This window comes from Aquila chrysaetos, chromosome 16, assembly GCF_900496995.4.
Source record: "Aquila chrysaetos chrysaetos chromosome 16, bAquChr1.4, whole genome shotgun sequence".
Classification (NCBI taxonomy): Eukaryota; Metazoa; Chordata; class Aves; order Accipitriformes; family Accipitridae; genus Aquila; species Aquila chrysaetos.
In genome coordinates this window covers 25,458,840-25,474,075 of record NC_044019.1, presented here as the reverse complement: position 1 = coordinate 25,474,075, position 15,236 = coordinate 25,458,840, and the positions used below count along the sequence as shown (strand labels likewise).

The window sequence follows — 15,236 nt, the reverse complement described above, 5'->3', positions numbered from 1 at the left end:
AAATGTTCTTAAGATAGTTTTGATGAGAGGGAAGATTGCTTTATTGTGTGTATCGTTTTAATTTAATTAGGGCTCAGGTCCGTTCCCCCACGGATGCACAGTAAAAATAGACAATATAGTGTTGTCTGGCGCAACGAGAACAAGGAAGACACAATTAAAATAATGCGTTTGTGTACTTTATACACAGTCAACTTCTCTGTGTGTGTGTAGGTATGTGGATATATATATAAAAATATGTAATTTCTATCTATATATAAACTATTGTAACGTCTGATACAACTGTGAACTGCAGAAATGCAGGGGAAAAAAAAAGTGGAGATGAATCACACGCTACAATAAGAGGGAGGGGGGAGAGGGGTAGAAATGGAAGGTTTCTCCCATTTCCCTCTTGCTTTGGGTGCAGTAGTACGTGTTTCTCACATGTTCCCTCTAATTACCAGTAAGAAAGTTCTTCCATGCTCTTGCTGGATTTGGTTTAGTAATCAGCCCCCATATGAGTCACACGGAACACGCAATCCCACTGCCGCGTGAGTGACAGCTAGCCGGCGCTCTGGCTTCTTGTTGTCCCTTTAAAATCTGAAACGAAGGGTAATGATTTATCAAACTCTTATTATCAAGAAAATGTCAAACGAAGGGCACCTTGCTATGCACTGACGCAAACCCGGTCTTTCCCAAGGAAGTATAGAAAGCTTTGCTCTCGACTGGGCAAAATCCAGTCTGTCAATTGCCTGTACCGCTGTTTTTACCTCTACCGAGTCAATCTGTGGCTATTTAAGACATGGTAAGTGCTTGATTTCTTTTCGTTGCTCTCGAAAAGGGCTGAAGGGGAGGGTTGGTCGTTAAATTTGGGGTCGGACCCCCCCCCCCCCCTCGTGCTCGCGTCGGTTCTCCCCGTCGGCGTCCTCCGCGCAGCGAGGGAAGCGGTGGCGGAGGGGGAGCTGTCCGCGGTGCTGACGGCGGAGCTGTCCGCGGTGCTGACGGCGGTGCTGCCCGCGGAGCCAGCGCGGGAAGGCTCCCGCGGAGCGGGGTAGGGCTGCCGCCGGGGAAGGGGCGCGGGAGAAACGGTGGTACCCCGAAGAGCAGCCGGATAGCGACCGAGTCCTTGCAGATCTTACCCCTGATGCCGGGAGATGGGATTAAGACGAAGCGAAAACTTGCAACGGAGACGGTGACGGGTAGTTTTGCGAAACCTTCTTCTGAGAAGAAGGTGTATTTTTAAAGCTAGCGTTAAACAGATGGAAAAGGTAGGGTTTGTCTGCGGGTTGTTTAAGGTATAAAAAGAAGACGCATTTTAAATGATAATTTTAAACTGGAGGGAAGGGCAGGGGGGTGGTGTGTGTGTGGGGGGTGTGGGAGTGTTGTCAGTAATCTGTTTAATAAATAAGGAATGCTTAAAAACATCTTTAGACGCGTGTGAGTCGAAAACGTAAGAAAAAGAACAGGGAAAGCTAGCCGTTATTGGCGTTAATTCCGCTGTGGTGGTGTGGTTAGGTTTGCGTTTCACTGTCTCGCTGTCAGGTTTTGAAGGGTGGCAGCCAGCTCACCAGTACTATTTTGCTTGTTTTTTCACATCTCCGGCTGCCTACAGGGCAGCTTGTCTATTGCCTATATATATATAAAAAAAAAAAAAAAAGCCGATGTGCATTGTTGAATGACAGAAAGGAAATGGGGCGTAAAATTAAAGAATCTTTCTACACTGGTGATAGGGAAGGGAGCATCCTACAGTCGTGATGTGAAATCTAACGAGGTCTGGCGGCGCAGTGCTGTAGAAGCACTTATTTAAACTCGAATTATGGGTTTGCAGATGCTGGTGTGGTTTTTTGTTTGTTTGTTTTGAGTTTTTTGTGTACCTTACTGTTTCCTCCCCCAGAATACTAATGTTGAATGAGAGGGCAAGCAGGCGAGCTGGGGCACCTCGAAATTCTGCAACACTTTTGTATCCAGATTTTCTAGTGCACGCTTTTTGTGCACGAGGAAAGAAATTTGTAGAACCTCTGCAGTGCCAGCATTTTTTTTTTTTTTCTTTTGGTAAAATATGTGATGTTCTCATTTTAGGATTACGCCAGTCAAAGGGATATGAGCAAACAGGTTGTGAACAGTTCTGAAACCGTTACTCCTGGACCCAATGAAGGTACGGGAGTTGTAGGAATCAGCCCCGAAAATGAGCCGCAGAATGGCCCATCGCAAGCCCCTGCCGCGATGGCCAGGCTTCCCCGATCACTTTCTAACGACAACAAAACACTTCCCTCCGAAGAAGCTCAACCAAATGATTTTGAGAGGACCAAAGTTGGGATCTGCAAGCTCAGCAGCACCCCGGTGCAAGCCAACTCCACCCTCCGGAGGGAATCTGTGGAAACCTTTCCGTGCAAGCATACCCCTGGGGCAGGGGCCGCCGGGCAAGCTCCTATCCCTCACTGCAAAATTCCCGCTTTGCAAAGCACAGACGGAGACGCTAATCTAAACCTTGGTAAGAGCACACTGGAGCAAAACAACGCCAAAGGCGCCTGGGTGACCTTGAGCCAGAGTACCGTGGTACTGGGCACAGATGGGAACACTTCTGTTCTTCCTGGCAGAGTGGAGGGGGTAAGTTGGTCTTTGTAGGGTTTCTTTCCCCTGCCTTCAACTCGTGGGAGTGAGAGGTCTTTGCCACTCATTGCCGATTTGGGGCCGAAGCTCTAAAATCAGGTCCAAGTCAGTCGGGGATGGGGCTGTACCGCAGGGAGGGGGGAAGGAGGAAGGGGAGACAGGGTCTTAGGTAAAGTGCTGTACTGCCGGTGAGTCCTAATAACGTAATATTGGTATAAATGACAATCAATAGTTCCCGGCTAATTCCAATGTGTTCACTGAGCCGTGCCTGTCAGTATAACCCGGTTCTGGCCCGCGGTACGCGTGTGCGTACGCCGGTTATGCCTCCCTGCATGAGGCCAACTCCTGTCCCCAGCACCAGATGTGAAAGGTTGCCTTGCTCTTCCACTCCTCAGGCTTGGCCGGCTGCTCAAGCCCCTGGCAGCTGAATGCTTTCGAGCCTGTAACCAAAAATAAGGCGAAATCAATCAACCCAACCCCACAAGACATCAAATCCTCCCGAACCCTGGCCCTGCGCCCCGGGAGGGGTTTGCCGTTAGTGGGGTGCGCGGCCGGGAAGGTGTCGCCCCCCACCCCGGCACTCTCCCTGCCCTCCCACATACCCGGGTTTAGCCTGAAAGGAGGGGAGGGGGGCAAGTTCATTCCATAAAAGTGATTTTTTACATCGTTTGCGTGTACCGGGGAAAAGGCCTGGGCCCCTGTGGGCTTTGTGGGGGACCGGCGGTCAGTCCTTACCCATCCAAGGGTACCGAGGGCTCCGCTCCCCAAAGAAAGAGGGCAATGGGGCCTTCCGTGCACCGGGGAATTAGGAGCCAGGCGACCCCCCCCCCCCCCCCCCGAGGCCCTGTGTAGATGCCAGCATGGCCGGGAGATGCGCATTGCAGTGGCCGGAGTCTCCGGGAAGGGAGCCGTCGAGCCAAGCCCTGCGCATTTCACCCCCGGGGGGACCAAGCAGGGCGAGGGTGCCCGGGCAGCGGGGACTGACACCCCCCCCCCCCCCCCCCCCCCCCCGGGCTGCGGTCGCCGCCTCCTCTCCCTCGGGATCAGCCTGAGAGAGGGCCAGGGTTTAAAATCCCCTCTTCTGTTTTCTCTAGCTGAAGAGAGCCCGGGCAGTGACGGGTCACCCTCCCCGGTCCCCCCCCCCGCCCGCCCCCGCTCTCCGGGACTCCCTCGGGTGAACCCGGCAGCCGCGGCACCGCGATGCTTGTTTGCAAAAGTGGCTGTTTTCCGATCTCTCTCTCTTTTTTTTTTTTCTTCTTCCCCCCCCCCCCCCCTTTCCCCTTTTCTCCCCTTTAGGAAGACGATGTAGGGGATGAAAATAAAGCCCGAGGGAACTGGTCTAGCAAGCTGGATTTCATCCTCTCCATGGTGGGTTATGCAGTGGGGCTGGGCAATGTCTGGAGGTTCCCGTACCTGGCCTTTAAGAATGGGGGAGGTAGGATGGCTTTTTCCTATCTCTCTACCTGCAGTACCGTACGGGGCTGAGCCGGTCCCTGCCTTTTTGGTGGGGAAAAACACGAGGGAAGCGGGGGCCGGGGGTACCCGCACGCCTGGTAAAGCCGGGCAGCAAAGCCCGGGCTGAGCCGAGCTCTGGGGGGGGGGCAGCTCCAGACCATCAGCGATTTTAGCGAAAACCCTTGCTGGGTTTTTTTGCTGTCGATCAGCTCGGAAAGTAGGAAAACTGCGAGGAGATTTCGTTAAAAGGTAGCGCTTTCTTTAAAACCACCCTTAATTAATTGGTGCTGGTCGGAGGAGGGAAATGAAGAGCCGGGTTGAGCACGCCTGGGCGGAGAGGGAGGGTTCCCGACCCCCCCAGCCCCCCCTTTGCCTAATTTAAACACAGTCAGGTCCAAATCCACAAACGGTGAGACGGGGGAAGCGGTGGGAGGAGAGGGCGATAGGAAGGATTTTTGAGTCGGGAAAGACACACGAGGACGTTTGAACCCGAGGCGAGACGTTCTTTTTTATTTCGTGAAGTTTGGGGCATTTCTTTTAAATCTCTCAGTGAGCCGATTGAAAACTAAGCGTTTGAAATAGAGCCAGTGCCGCTCAGCAGAACAGAGGAGCAGAAAAGCTGGAAGAGGGCTTGTGCCCTTAATAGTTTACAAGGGGAAGAAAAAAGTTTATTTGCGGAGATTCTCCGAACAGAGGCTCTTCTTTATACTGAGCCTCGGTGGGTGTAACTGTATTTAACCTGCTGCAGCTGTAAGCCTCTTCCCTCCGCGCAGGACTATCAGCAGGGCATGTTGGTGCTGTGATCTTTGAAAACAGTTGTGTAAAGGCTGTAAGAGCTATTTCATGCGAGAGAACTAGCGATTTTAAACCAAAATCAACCTTTACAAAAAAAAAAAACCGGCGAGCTTTTTTCTTTTTACGCGCAAGGACTTTTAAGCGGGAGGTGTGAAAATACTCATTTAACAATAATATTTTCTCGAGCAACTGCTGCAAACGCAGAAAGCTGCTCCCCCACCCCGGGTTGGGGACACCGAGAACCGATAACAAATAGAAAATTGTTAACAGCTGCAGGTCTTGACTAAGTTGTCCCCAGTATCACGGGCAGAACTGGACCCGTTCCGGCCGGAGGAAAGCCCCTTCCCGGGGGGCTGGGTGGGGGTGCTGCCCCGCGGAGGTTGCGCGGGGCTCTCCGCACCGGGCCGCGGAGGAAGGCGAGTTCCCCTCGATGTGATAAAAGACGAGACGCCCCCCCCCCCCCCCCCAAGCGCGATGATTCAGGTTGTTCTTTTTTTTTCTCCCCCTCCTTCCCCCCCCCCCCCCAAGGTGCTTTTCTCATCCCTTATTTGATGATGTTGGCTCTAGCTGGGATCCCAATTTTCTTCCTGGAAGTCTCCCTGGGGCAGTTTGCTAGTCAGGGACCCGTGTCGGTCTGGAAAGCCATCCCCGCCTTGCAAGGTGAGCGGAGCAGGAGCCGACCCGGTTTTTGGGGAGCATGACCCAAACTCTCTCGCATGGCTTAAGCACCTGTGCCCCCTCCGCAGCGCGTCCGCAGGCGCGCAGCCGCATGTTATGGGGCTTTGCCGCTGGTGGCTCGGCAGCTTTAGCGCGTAATTTGCGCGGTCCTTGAGGGTGTGAGCCCTTTTTTTTTGGGGGGGGGGGGGGGATGCTGCTCTGTACCTGCGCCGGACAAAACCGTCGCTTTGCAGCCGCCGGGACGTGCGGCAGGTCCCTGCCTCCGCCTGGGATTAATCGCCTTATTTTCCTCTCTCCCTCTATTTTTTCTCAGGCTGTGGCATTGCAATGCTGATCATCTCGGTTCTAATAGCCATATATTACAATATTATTCTGTGCTACACACTTTTCTACCTTTTTGCGTCCTTTGTACCTGTGCTACCTTGGGCTTCCTGTAACAACCCGTGGAACACGCCAGACTGTAAAGATAAAAACAAACTTTTGTTAGGTAAGTTGCGACAGGCTTGGTTTTTCGGTTTTTTCTTCTTTTTCTTTGCGGTCACGGTAGGGTTCCAGAGTTTTCTCTGGCTTAGCTGCGCCCCTGGGAGACTGAGGATGACTGTGGCCGGGCGAGGTTCCCAGCACGGAGGAACCGTCGCTTCCCAAGTCACTTCGAACTGATCTGCACTATATGGGCTCTTCCCTCCTCCTTTAAATTTTTCTTCATCAAGGATAAACGGGATTTTTCAACGATAACGCTAAAAAAAAGCCAACTTTTTTTTTTTTTTTCCGGGTAAAAACTCTGCGTAGGGGAAAAAACACGAAACAAAATGCAATAGCTGGCAGCCTCTGCTTTCTGTTAAAGACAACTTAATGAAAAAAAACCCTGAAAACCGAGCAAACAACCTTCTGGACGAGCTGGCAGCACCGGCTGCGGGGGCCGGTTGCCTTCCCCTGCCTTGGCCCGGCGGCTGGGGGCCGGCCGGGACGCCCTAATGCCGGCCCCGGGTGGGGTGACCCCCCCAAAGGGGGAGGGAGCAGAAGTTCTTTCACTTCCTCAGGCTCTTTTGACGCCTTAGACATGTGGGCTAAAGGGGGAAAAATCAGGAGAGCTTTTTAAGCCCTAGTTCTCTCAGATCTTTATAGCTTCTGTAAGCAAGGTGTTCCAGAAATGTATCATAGAACGAAAGTTCAAGTCGTGTGTGATTTAAGGCTTTTTGTTGTCATTTTACACCCAACCTGGAAAAAAAAAAAAAAAAGAAATCTGGACAAGTTATTTTTCTTCTCTGTTTTCTTCCTAGATTCTTGCATTATTGGTGACCACCCAAAAATACAAATCAAGAACTCTACTTTCTGTATGAGTGCCTATCCAAACTTGACTATGGTTAACTTCACCAGTGAGGGAAACAAAACGTTTGTCAGTGGAAGCGAAGAATACTTCAAGTAAGATTTTTATTTGTTTAGAGACGTTTTGTTAATCTTTCTCTAAAACCCACTGTAACAGACACAAAATACCTCTTTGGAAGACTAGAAATACAATAGTTAAGGACAGCAAAAGATACCCATTTTTTATGCACAGGAGTGATGAAAGCTGAATTTCAAATGCTGGATTATTTGTGTTCTGTTCCTATGGTGCTTAGCACAGCTGGGGTGTTGGCCCATGCCTGGCATTTTTATCTACTACTGCAATGCAGATAAATAAAATAATACATGGTGAGAATCCCTGGAACCTTCTAGAGAGACTGCTGAGAATGCTGAAGCAAAACAAAATTCTGTAGGAATTTGCACTGAATTACTGCCTGCGGTTGCTGTCATTAATTTTTCTCCTTTTAAATTTTTTTTTATTATTATTTCTTTTTTATTCTTAGGTACTTTGTATTGAAGATTTCGGCAGGGATTGAGTATCCTGGTGAGATTAGATGGCCCTTGGCACTATCTCTTTTCCTAGCTTGGGTGATTGTTTATGCCTCCCTTGCTAAAGGAATCAAGTCATCCGGAAAAGTAAGAAAAATATTTGTGATTGTACACTGTGAGAAAGCAGCGTGTTGCTTTAAGGGAATCACACTCTTGTTTAAGGCAGTGAGTTATTGAAAATTATTTTCAGCAAATGGCTAAGTATTAACGAAATGCCTTTTTCTTGTCTGTGTTTTCCCGTTTAGCCAAAACATAAAAAAAGATAATTTTGGTTGAACATTTGTTCCCTAATCTTCAGTAAGTTTAAAATGAGCCTTTAAGCTGCGCTCAGCAGTTGGATGGCAAAAAGGTGCCTTCAGCAGCCTCCCCTCTTCCGTGGGGTGCTCATTAAAATTCTGCAGTCACCTTACGTGTCGCTGTAATCAGGGAAATTATAAGTTAAGATGTTAAGTAACACATTTGAAAATAAGAACTGAACTCCCATTGGTCTATGGTGACCGGGAGCAGTGGCAGTGTGTGTATCCTCTTTTCTCAAATATTTGTCTGCCATCTTTCTAAAACTCCTCCTTGCGGTAACCCAGCTCCTTGCTGTGTCTCTCTGACATCTCACACGTCGTTCTCTCCTTCGCCCCTCAAATCTGCGGCTTTCTGCCATGCCTCCTAACTAGCAACCGGGTCAAGAGGGAGCATGTCCTCTTGTTGGCATGGAAGTAGAGGCTTACGACTTGGCCAGGCAGCTGTCTGAGCAGAGAAATGCAGCTTTTTCTTCGGCAGCAGCACTGGTTTGGGTGGGTTTTTAGTGAAACCTGCAGGAATGCAATATCTGAAACTTTTCCGTCAACGCCACTGCAATTACCACGCAGGTTAAAATGTTGGATGATGACCTAGCATAAATCTAGCTTATTTACAAAGAGTAGGCTGAAAAGATAAAAAAGCTGGAGCGAAACAACTGGATATTTCCTGGGATAAAGCTAGTGGATATGCAGAGATAGCTATGCATATTCTAGACATGGGCACAGAGTTTCCGATTCCAAGCTACCCCTTTGTACCTAGAAGCTGACAACCCCTGTTGGGAGGTAGTTTGGGAATTATCAGAAAATCCAGAGACTCGGAGTGCCAGGGGAAAGTCGAGATTTTTTTATCCCCCCCCCCACCCCCCCAGCATGATAGGAAAAACTGTTTCATGCAAGGCCAGAGCCAAGAAACAGATGGTGTATGGGAGAATAACTTGGGTTTGGATGTGGCAATAGGTATTTCTTTAAGTGAGTCTTAGTGGCCAAGGAAAATACTGACTCTTTGGTGTCGGGGATAGAAAACCTGCATAGGTGAGTTCAGCGTATTCACTGCACAAAAATTCATCAGGGCAGCTTCTTGAAACACCTCTTGAAACAGCAAAGAGAAAGCTGAGAAAGCAGTTTCAAAAGTCACTTCAGCTCAGAGGATTCTGGTCCCTGTAATATTCAGGGGTTAATGCAAACAGGATTTGAAGTGCTTTTCGGTAGAGTGTACAGCTTAACTGGCTGCAATCTAGACATTTCATCTGACCACAGAGAGCGCTCTGGTCTGTACTAGGTAATTTTTAAGACATTAAACACACAACCTCTGTTGTGTATTTAGACATCATGATGATTAGGTCTATCTGGATTGTTCCACTTTTTTTTTTTTTTTTTTTTTTTTTTTTTGCATTGGGACCATAAGTATTTTCATGGTGATATGTAATTATTAAGAGGTACAAATAGTAATAAACATTCTTTAGGCTTAGTTAAATACAGAGAAATATATAGAAAAAATCAGAAATTTAAGCGCTATTGAGTGGCATTGCTCATTTCATTTCCACTGAACTGTGTTAGTTTACTCTGGGCAAGGGTCAAAAGTGATATTGTCGTTTAGATCTAAATTCCTATTGTTCCTCTCCAGACTTTCTTTTCTACTTTTTCTTCCCCTCTCTGTCTAGAATCCCAACTCTTACCTCTGTTGCTATGGATATTATTCCTGTTTCCAGCAGTGAGAAGAGCTGTAAAATTTCAGATTTCCTGGGAAATAACCCTGTTGTCTTCCTAGTTTATCCCCTGGTTATTGTCTCTGAGCCTGAGTAATTGCTTTCTTCAGGCAATAATATAGCCCTTGTATTCCCCCCTTCCCCCTTCTTAGGGATCCAAATAAGCCCTTTCAATAATCTTTTTTTTTTTGGTCTGTCCAGGTGGTGTATTTTACAGCTACGTTCCCCTACGTGGTTCTCATCATCCTTCTTATAAGAGGAGTAACTCTGCCTGGAGCTGGCGCTGGAATCTGGTACTTCATCACGCCAAAGTGGGAGAAGTTAATTGACGCTATGGTGGGCTTATTATTGCACTTATAACTCTGCTAGGGTGAATAAGTCATACGGATTTCTTAGTGTCTGTTGCAAGGGGTTTCGATGTGCAGAGGCAGCACTGTCGTCTGTGGAAACTTGTTCTTCATCGTACATGGAGTGTTGTTGCAATGGATGTTTGTTATTTGTGTGCATGTAACATTTTTTACATATATTATTATAGACGTGTTGTTTACTTCGCTTTTCATACTTCAGCTGAATCTCTGAGTAGGTGCATTTGGAAAATAGGGGATTAAAGAGCAAGCCTAGATTTTGCATACGCTGGTGTCTGTTGGGTGCTGCCTTGACTTGAACAAGCACGTGAAGCTTCTAATAGGTAACATAATGAACTTACCTGCATTTCTTGAGAAATGCTCTGAATAGGTGTATTTTACTCCTTGAGCAAAGATCGTTCTGAATAATGCATATGAGACATTAGATGAAACCAAATCAAGTTATACATCCTAATCTAACTCCCCAGGAGCATATAAACTGACACAGAACAGCCGTGATCATTATCCTACCTGCATTGTAAGAAACAAGGCTTCTTGCTGGGTAGGAGGGGACAGAATTCGACGACTCTGTACCTGGCTTTGCTCTTGAAGCACTGCCTGCCTCACTCAGGGTTTCAACTGATTTCTAAAAAGCCATTTGTTGCCAATGAAGCCAGTCAAACGTGTTCCAAAACCGCACGTGGATTCGTGTCTCTGTAGACTTGAATCAACCCACGGATTATATATTTGTCTGATACGGCACATGAGCGCCTGTGTGTTGGTCTGAAGTGTCTTGAGGCAGGAGTCTGGAGACTGAGCTGAGAGTTACAATTCAGACTCTTTTCTCTAGAAGTTTAAGAGGGATTTCTAGCAACACCTCAGGAAATTTCCTGTTTGTTTTTTTCTTTTTCCCCGCTAAGAAATTTTTTTTCCTCTATCAATAGTGGTGTGATATCACACTGATAGATCAATAATTAAAGCTGAAAGCAATTTCCTGGATGAATTGTGCAGATCTTAATTTCCTTAAAATCTCTGCAGTTATGAGTATTTTGACCCTTTAGTCGTGGGAGTATTAAATCTTCTGCAAACAATACAGAAATTAATTTTGCATTAAATATGAGCAGTTTTGCATCCCACATTGTCCAATAAAGGAGCTGAGAACTGTTGCCTTTTGCAAACCGGGGTGCTCTGAATACTCCAAGTATCTGTATAACCCTGGGTAAATGTTTGATAATATTCAGGCGAGCTTCGGTTTTCAATTTTCTTTGCAGTATAACATGAATTAATAGCTGTACATCACTCTCAATTAGATGAAGGATTGACTGCTTGCTGGCTGGTAACTTTTCAAGCAGCGTTTAAGCAATAACTTCAAAACTGGATAGTGTGTGTATAGGGACACCTATCTGTGCATGTACCTCTGTCTCCTTTTCTGCGCTGCAGACTTGGGTGGAAAATTAGACTTTGTAGGAGAGCTTGTAAATAGAAATACCAACGCTTCAAACATTTTGCAAGTGATAAGTAAGACCAACTCCTTTGAAATTCCAGGCAATTTAGAAATGTTTTATCCAAATGCGTTTAAGGCTTCAGAGAACTTTGTTACAGAACAAACAATGCCGTTTGGTTGTTTTATTTGTTTTGTTTTGTTTTTTTTTAACAAAGACTTGGTTGAACATATCTTTTCTTCTGCTGGGAGGAAACTGGGTCCTGGTGCCTAAATAGCCCTAATTTAACCCTATGCTGTTTGATGCACACCTAATGACAGAAATTTACCCTAATTTTAATGTAATCTCATTCATAAGTAGTGCATCAAGCGACACTGAGGGTTTTAATTTTATCACAAAGATAAAGTATTATTTAGGACCACTGGCGGATAAACCGTTGGCACCCAATGAAGATTTTTCCTCTTGATTTGTATTTTCTTTGCTGAATGTATTTGAACTGATATTCAAACTATATTTCTTGATACATATTTGTGCCTTCTACATATGGCAAAGGTAATACTGTCATTTTATATGGGCTCCACAAGAACGGTACTCCTCATCAAATGGGCACTATGTGTTTTGGGGCAGGGTTTTGCTTTTAAATGTTTTATTGACATCCATTGCTCTAGAGTTCATTTAAACTACTTATGTGTTAATCCCCTAACAGAAACCGTTAATAGAGTTATTGATCTTTTTAATACTCTTTTCTGAAGCTGATGCTATTTCCTCTCTTGTCTGTCTTAGGTTTGGAAGGATGCTGCCACTCAGATTTTCTTCTCCTTGTCCGCAGCATGGGGAGGTCTAATTACTCTCTCTTCTTACAACAAATTCCATAATAATTGCTACAGGTATGTAAGAGTGAAATCCGTTGGTCTTATTAAACAGGTCTTGTCCCAAGCCAGTCATCTGCCGACTTGGAGAAATCTGGTTTGAAAGACTGTCATCTTTTTTAATTTTCTTTTCTTTTTTTTTAGATTCTCTTTAAAAAAAAAAAAAATCCTTTTAAATTTTTTTTTTAAAATTTTCTTTCTTAAATTTTATTTTAAAAAATTTCTGGTATTTTATTTTTTAAAATTTTTCTTTTCTTTTTTTTTGGGGGGGGTGTGCTTTTCTTGTTTGTTTGAGTTTTCTTTCTATTTGTTTTGTTTCTTCAATCTTTTTGGGGGTTTGTGTATTGTATCTTCTCCCCAGGTCCTAATCTGCTAGTCTCAAGACGAGCCTTAGGCTTATTATAGTCTATTGGGTCTTCATTTTCAGAATCAGCAGTTTTAGGCTGAAAGGCAAGCTGGGAAGCTGTCAAAAGAGCTGTGAGCAGTGGTACGAAACGCTGCCAGTCGGCAGCCTCTGCTGAAGAACAACCCGTGTGTAGAATGGGCTGAAGTTTGCCCCTGTGAGACATGCACGAGTTTAACACGCAATTTCCATATCTGTGATTCTTGCCTCTCCTACATGTAATTCTTTTTTCCAATTACTCTTAGTGTGATTTTACATGTACAAAGTTCTTTCAAGGTGTGAAATTTAAAATCACTTTTATTTGAAGTCACTGAAAGTTATTTTTACAAGGAAAAAAAGTCGTTCTTCTGGTGGGCCAGTATAGTTTTTCATCAAAGAGCGTGCCAAAGAGATGTCTGCAGATGGAAAAAACAAAAGCAAGTGGCATTAGTGGAATGCTTCGCTGCTATTTTATGGTCTCTAAAGCCAATCTTGTTTCTGCTGAAGCAAACCGTTTCTGATTCCTGCAATGACAGATGTGCTGATTCAGGACAGCCACCAGCAGGCACAGGGGCTGTCCCAGGGGTATGCTTAAAAACTTTCCCAAATCAAGACTTTAAAGCACACACTCCTTGGGATTTGAACTCCCACATCCTGTAACTTCTAAGCACCATATATAAAAGACTTACTTTTAAAAAGAAATGTGGATCGGGATTTTAAAAAGGAATTTCAAAAACTTTTCTTACTGGTGTTCAAAAGTAATTTAATATAATCATCCTAAAATATGGATGAATAAGCAACAGCGTTGCATACTCAGTAACTCCCACCCAGCAATCCTTTGGGTCTTAATTTTGAAAATGCTTGTCCTGGGGTTTGGCTTTTTTTTTTTTTTTTTTTTTTTTTCTCTTGATGAATGAATACATTCAGAATATCAGGGCAAAAAATGGGAGAAACTTCATGCTATCTTTCTGCATTAATTTAGCAATGTTTTGTGGAGTTTGGAAAATGTTCATGAAAATTTTAAATTAAATACATGGTAATGAAGTATAAAAATCTTACAGGTCCAATACTAAATGCATGCTTTACCTATGTTAGGAGAGATATGGGAGACTGAAGCAGAAATAATTAGAAAAGCTTAGTTACTTCTAATCTTTTTAATTTTACAACACGTCTTGAATACTGAAATGAAGCATGACTATTTTCTCTTTCAATTTTTATATTCATTACGTTCTAATACTGCAGATAAAATTGTAGTTTTCAGTTACATATTCATTTTAAACATCATTAAATAATCTATAATTGCAGTAAATTTACATAAATTAACTTCCTCATGCATACCTCAAATATTTTACTTAAAACTTATCTGGTTTTGGAAGAAGATTAACACGTGGTGATTCCAAACAGAACATTGTCATTTTTTACTGTAGACCTGAAGAATTAACCTAATCATTCCTGTCAAGAGATGCTCTGTTAGAGATTCCAGAAGCTTCCCAGCTCAGTGAGGTTCTTGACAGCTTTTCCGGTTGTATTTTGTTCTGTTCCTGGCAAACAAATAGCAGAAGGAATAAGCAATTTTAGCCAACTTAAACAAAGGAACAAACAAAAACATTTAAAGTGCGTGACTTGTTTGCTCCTAAGCTGTAGCAGTTTAAGGGGAAGTCTTCTGGACACATATATTGTGAAGAAAAAATAAAAATCCTATCAAGGATGTAATAATTATGAGTGGGGATCATGAGGGCTGGTGTCCTGTCAAGTCACATACACTTACCCAGTAGAGTATGGCATTCAGGTACGGATTTCTTGAGATTCCCTTAACAGCAACAACGGAAAATTGTACGAGGGAATCCTCTACAGATGGGCGGGTGTTTAAGTGAGTGCTACAAGGTACGGAAAGCTTAACCCTGAGATTTTGTGCATAAATACAAGAAAGATACAGGACAAAAATCACCTTACCTTAGACGGTGGCGGTTAGTCCATACGTGATATAATAAGCAGATACGCACATCAGGCGAAGAGTAGAACACTGCATTACAAATCGTGTCGTCATTGCTACCTTCTTCAGAGAGACCAAGAGCAGAAATGATCACCCTCCTGCTTGGCCTGTGGCTTTCTATAGAACATCTGGGGGATGGAAACTTGCACAGCTGATTCCTGGTGGTGTTGCGAAGACTTCTGTCATCTCCGACCAGCATCAAATGTACCTGAGAAGTGTAAAAGTGCACCTTCCTCAGCGTTCCCACGGGATGTGTGTGCTCATGAGGGAGACTCCTTAATTGTGTACAAACCCCTCCTCCCTTGCATGTATTACAACACGGTGAAGCGGCTTCTTGTGTTTTCTTTTCAGGGACACATTGATAGTCACGTGTACCAACAGTGCCACAAGTATATTTGCAGGCTTTGTCATCTTCTCGGTTATTGGCTTCATGGCAAATGAGCTCAAAGTGAATATCGAAGCTGTGGCAGACCAAGGTAGGGTATGCTGCCGTTTCATTACTTAGGCACCCGGTGGCGCCTTCAGCTCTATGATTAATGATGACATTGACCGTGGAGGTGGGAATAACGGCTTCAAACTGGAGTGGATTAGTAAACCGCTTGTAGGCATTTCTGTACGGGAGAAGGTACGTAGGGAAGCACAGTGGGAAGTCAAGATATTACTTGAAGCCTCCTTATCACTTGTTTGGTAAGAGGAGGAAGCAAGCTGAGACTCATTTAAAATCTTTATGTAAATGACTGAGGCGGGGGGGGAGGGTGAGCTCTCTCCTTCACACAGTCTAAGCGATCGCTGGCCACCTT

The 15,236-nt window shown here is 45.0% G+C and overlaps 1 protein-coding gene across 1 annotated transcript in view; it reads left to right on the top strand.

The window, feature by feature from the left end:
* The first annotated feature begins 1,120 nt into the window (after positions 1-1,120).
* SLC6A5 (solute carrier family 6 member 5) overlaps positions 1,121-15,236 on the top strand; it is a 34,622-nt gene continuing 20,506 nt past the window's right edge. The window contains exons 1-10 of the mRNA XM_030039787.1: positions 1,121-1,207; positions 2,056-2,583; positions 3,883-4,021; positions 5,365-5,496; positions 5,828-6,001; positions 6,795-6,936; positions 7,362-7,494; positions 9,608-9,742; positions 11,976-12,079; positions 14,788-14,912. Of these exons, the coding sequence (XP_029895647.1) occupies positions 1,121-1,207; positions 2,056-2,583; positions 3,883-4,021; positions 5,365-5,496; positions 5,828-6,001; positions 6,795-6,936; positions 7,362-7,494; positions 9,608-9,742; positions 11,976-12,079; positions 14,788-14,912 (1,699 nt within the window). The remainder of the gene's footprint in view (positions 1,208-2,055; positions 2,584-3,882; positions 4,022-5,364; positions 5,497-5,827; positions 6,002-6,794; positions 6,937-7,361; positions 7,495-9,607; positions 9,743-11,975; positions 12,080-14,787; positions 14,913-15,236) is intronic.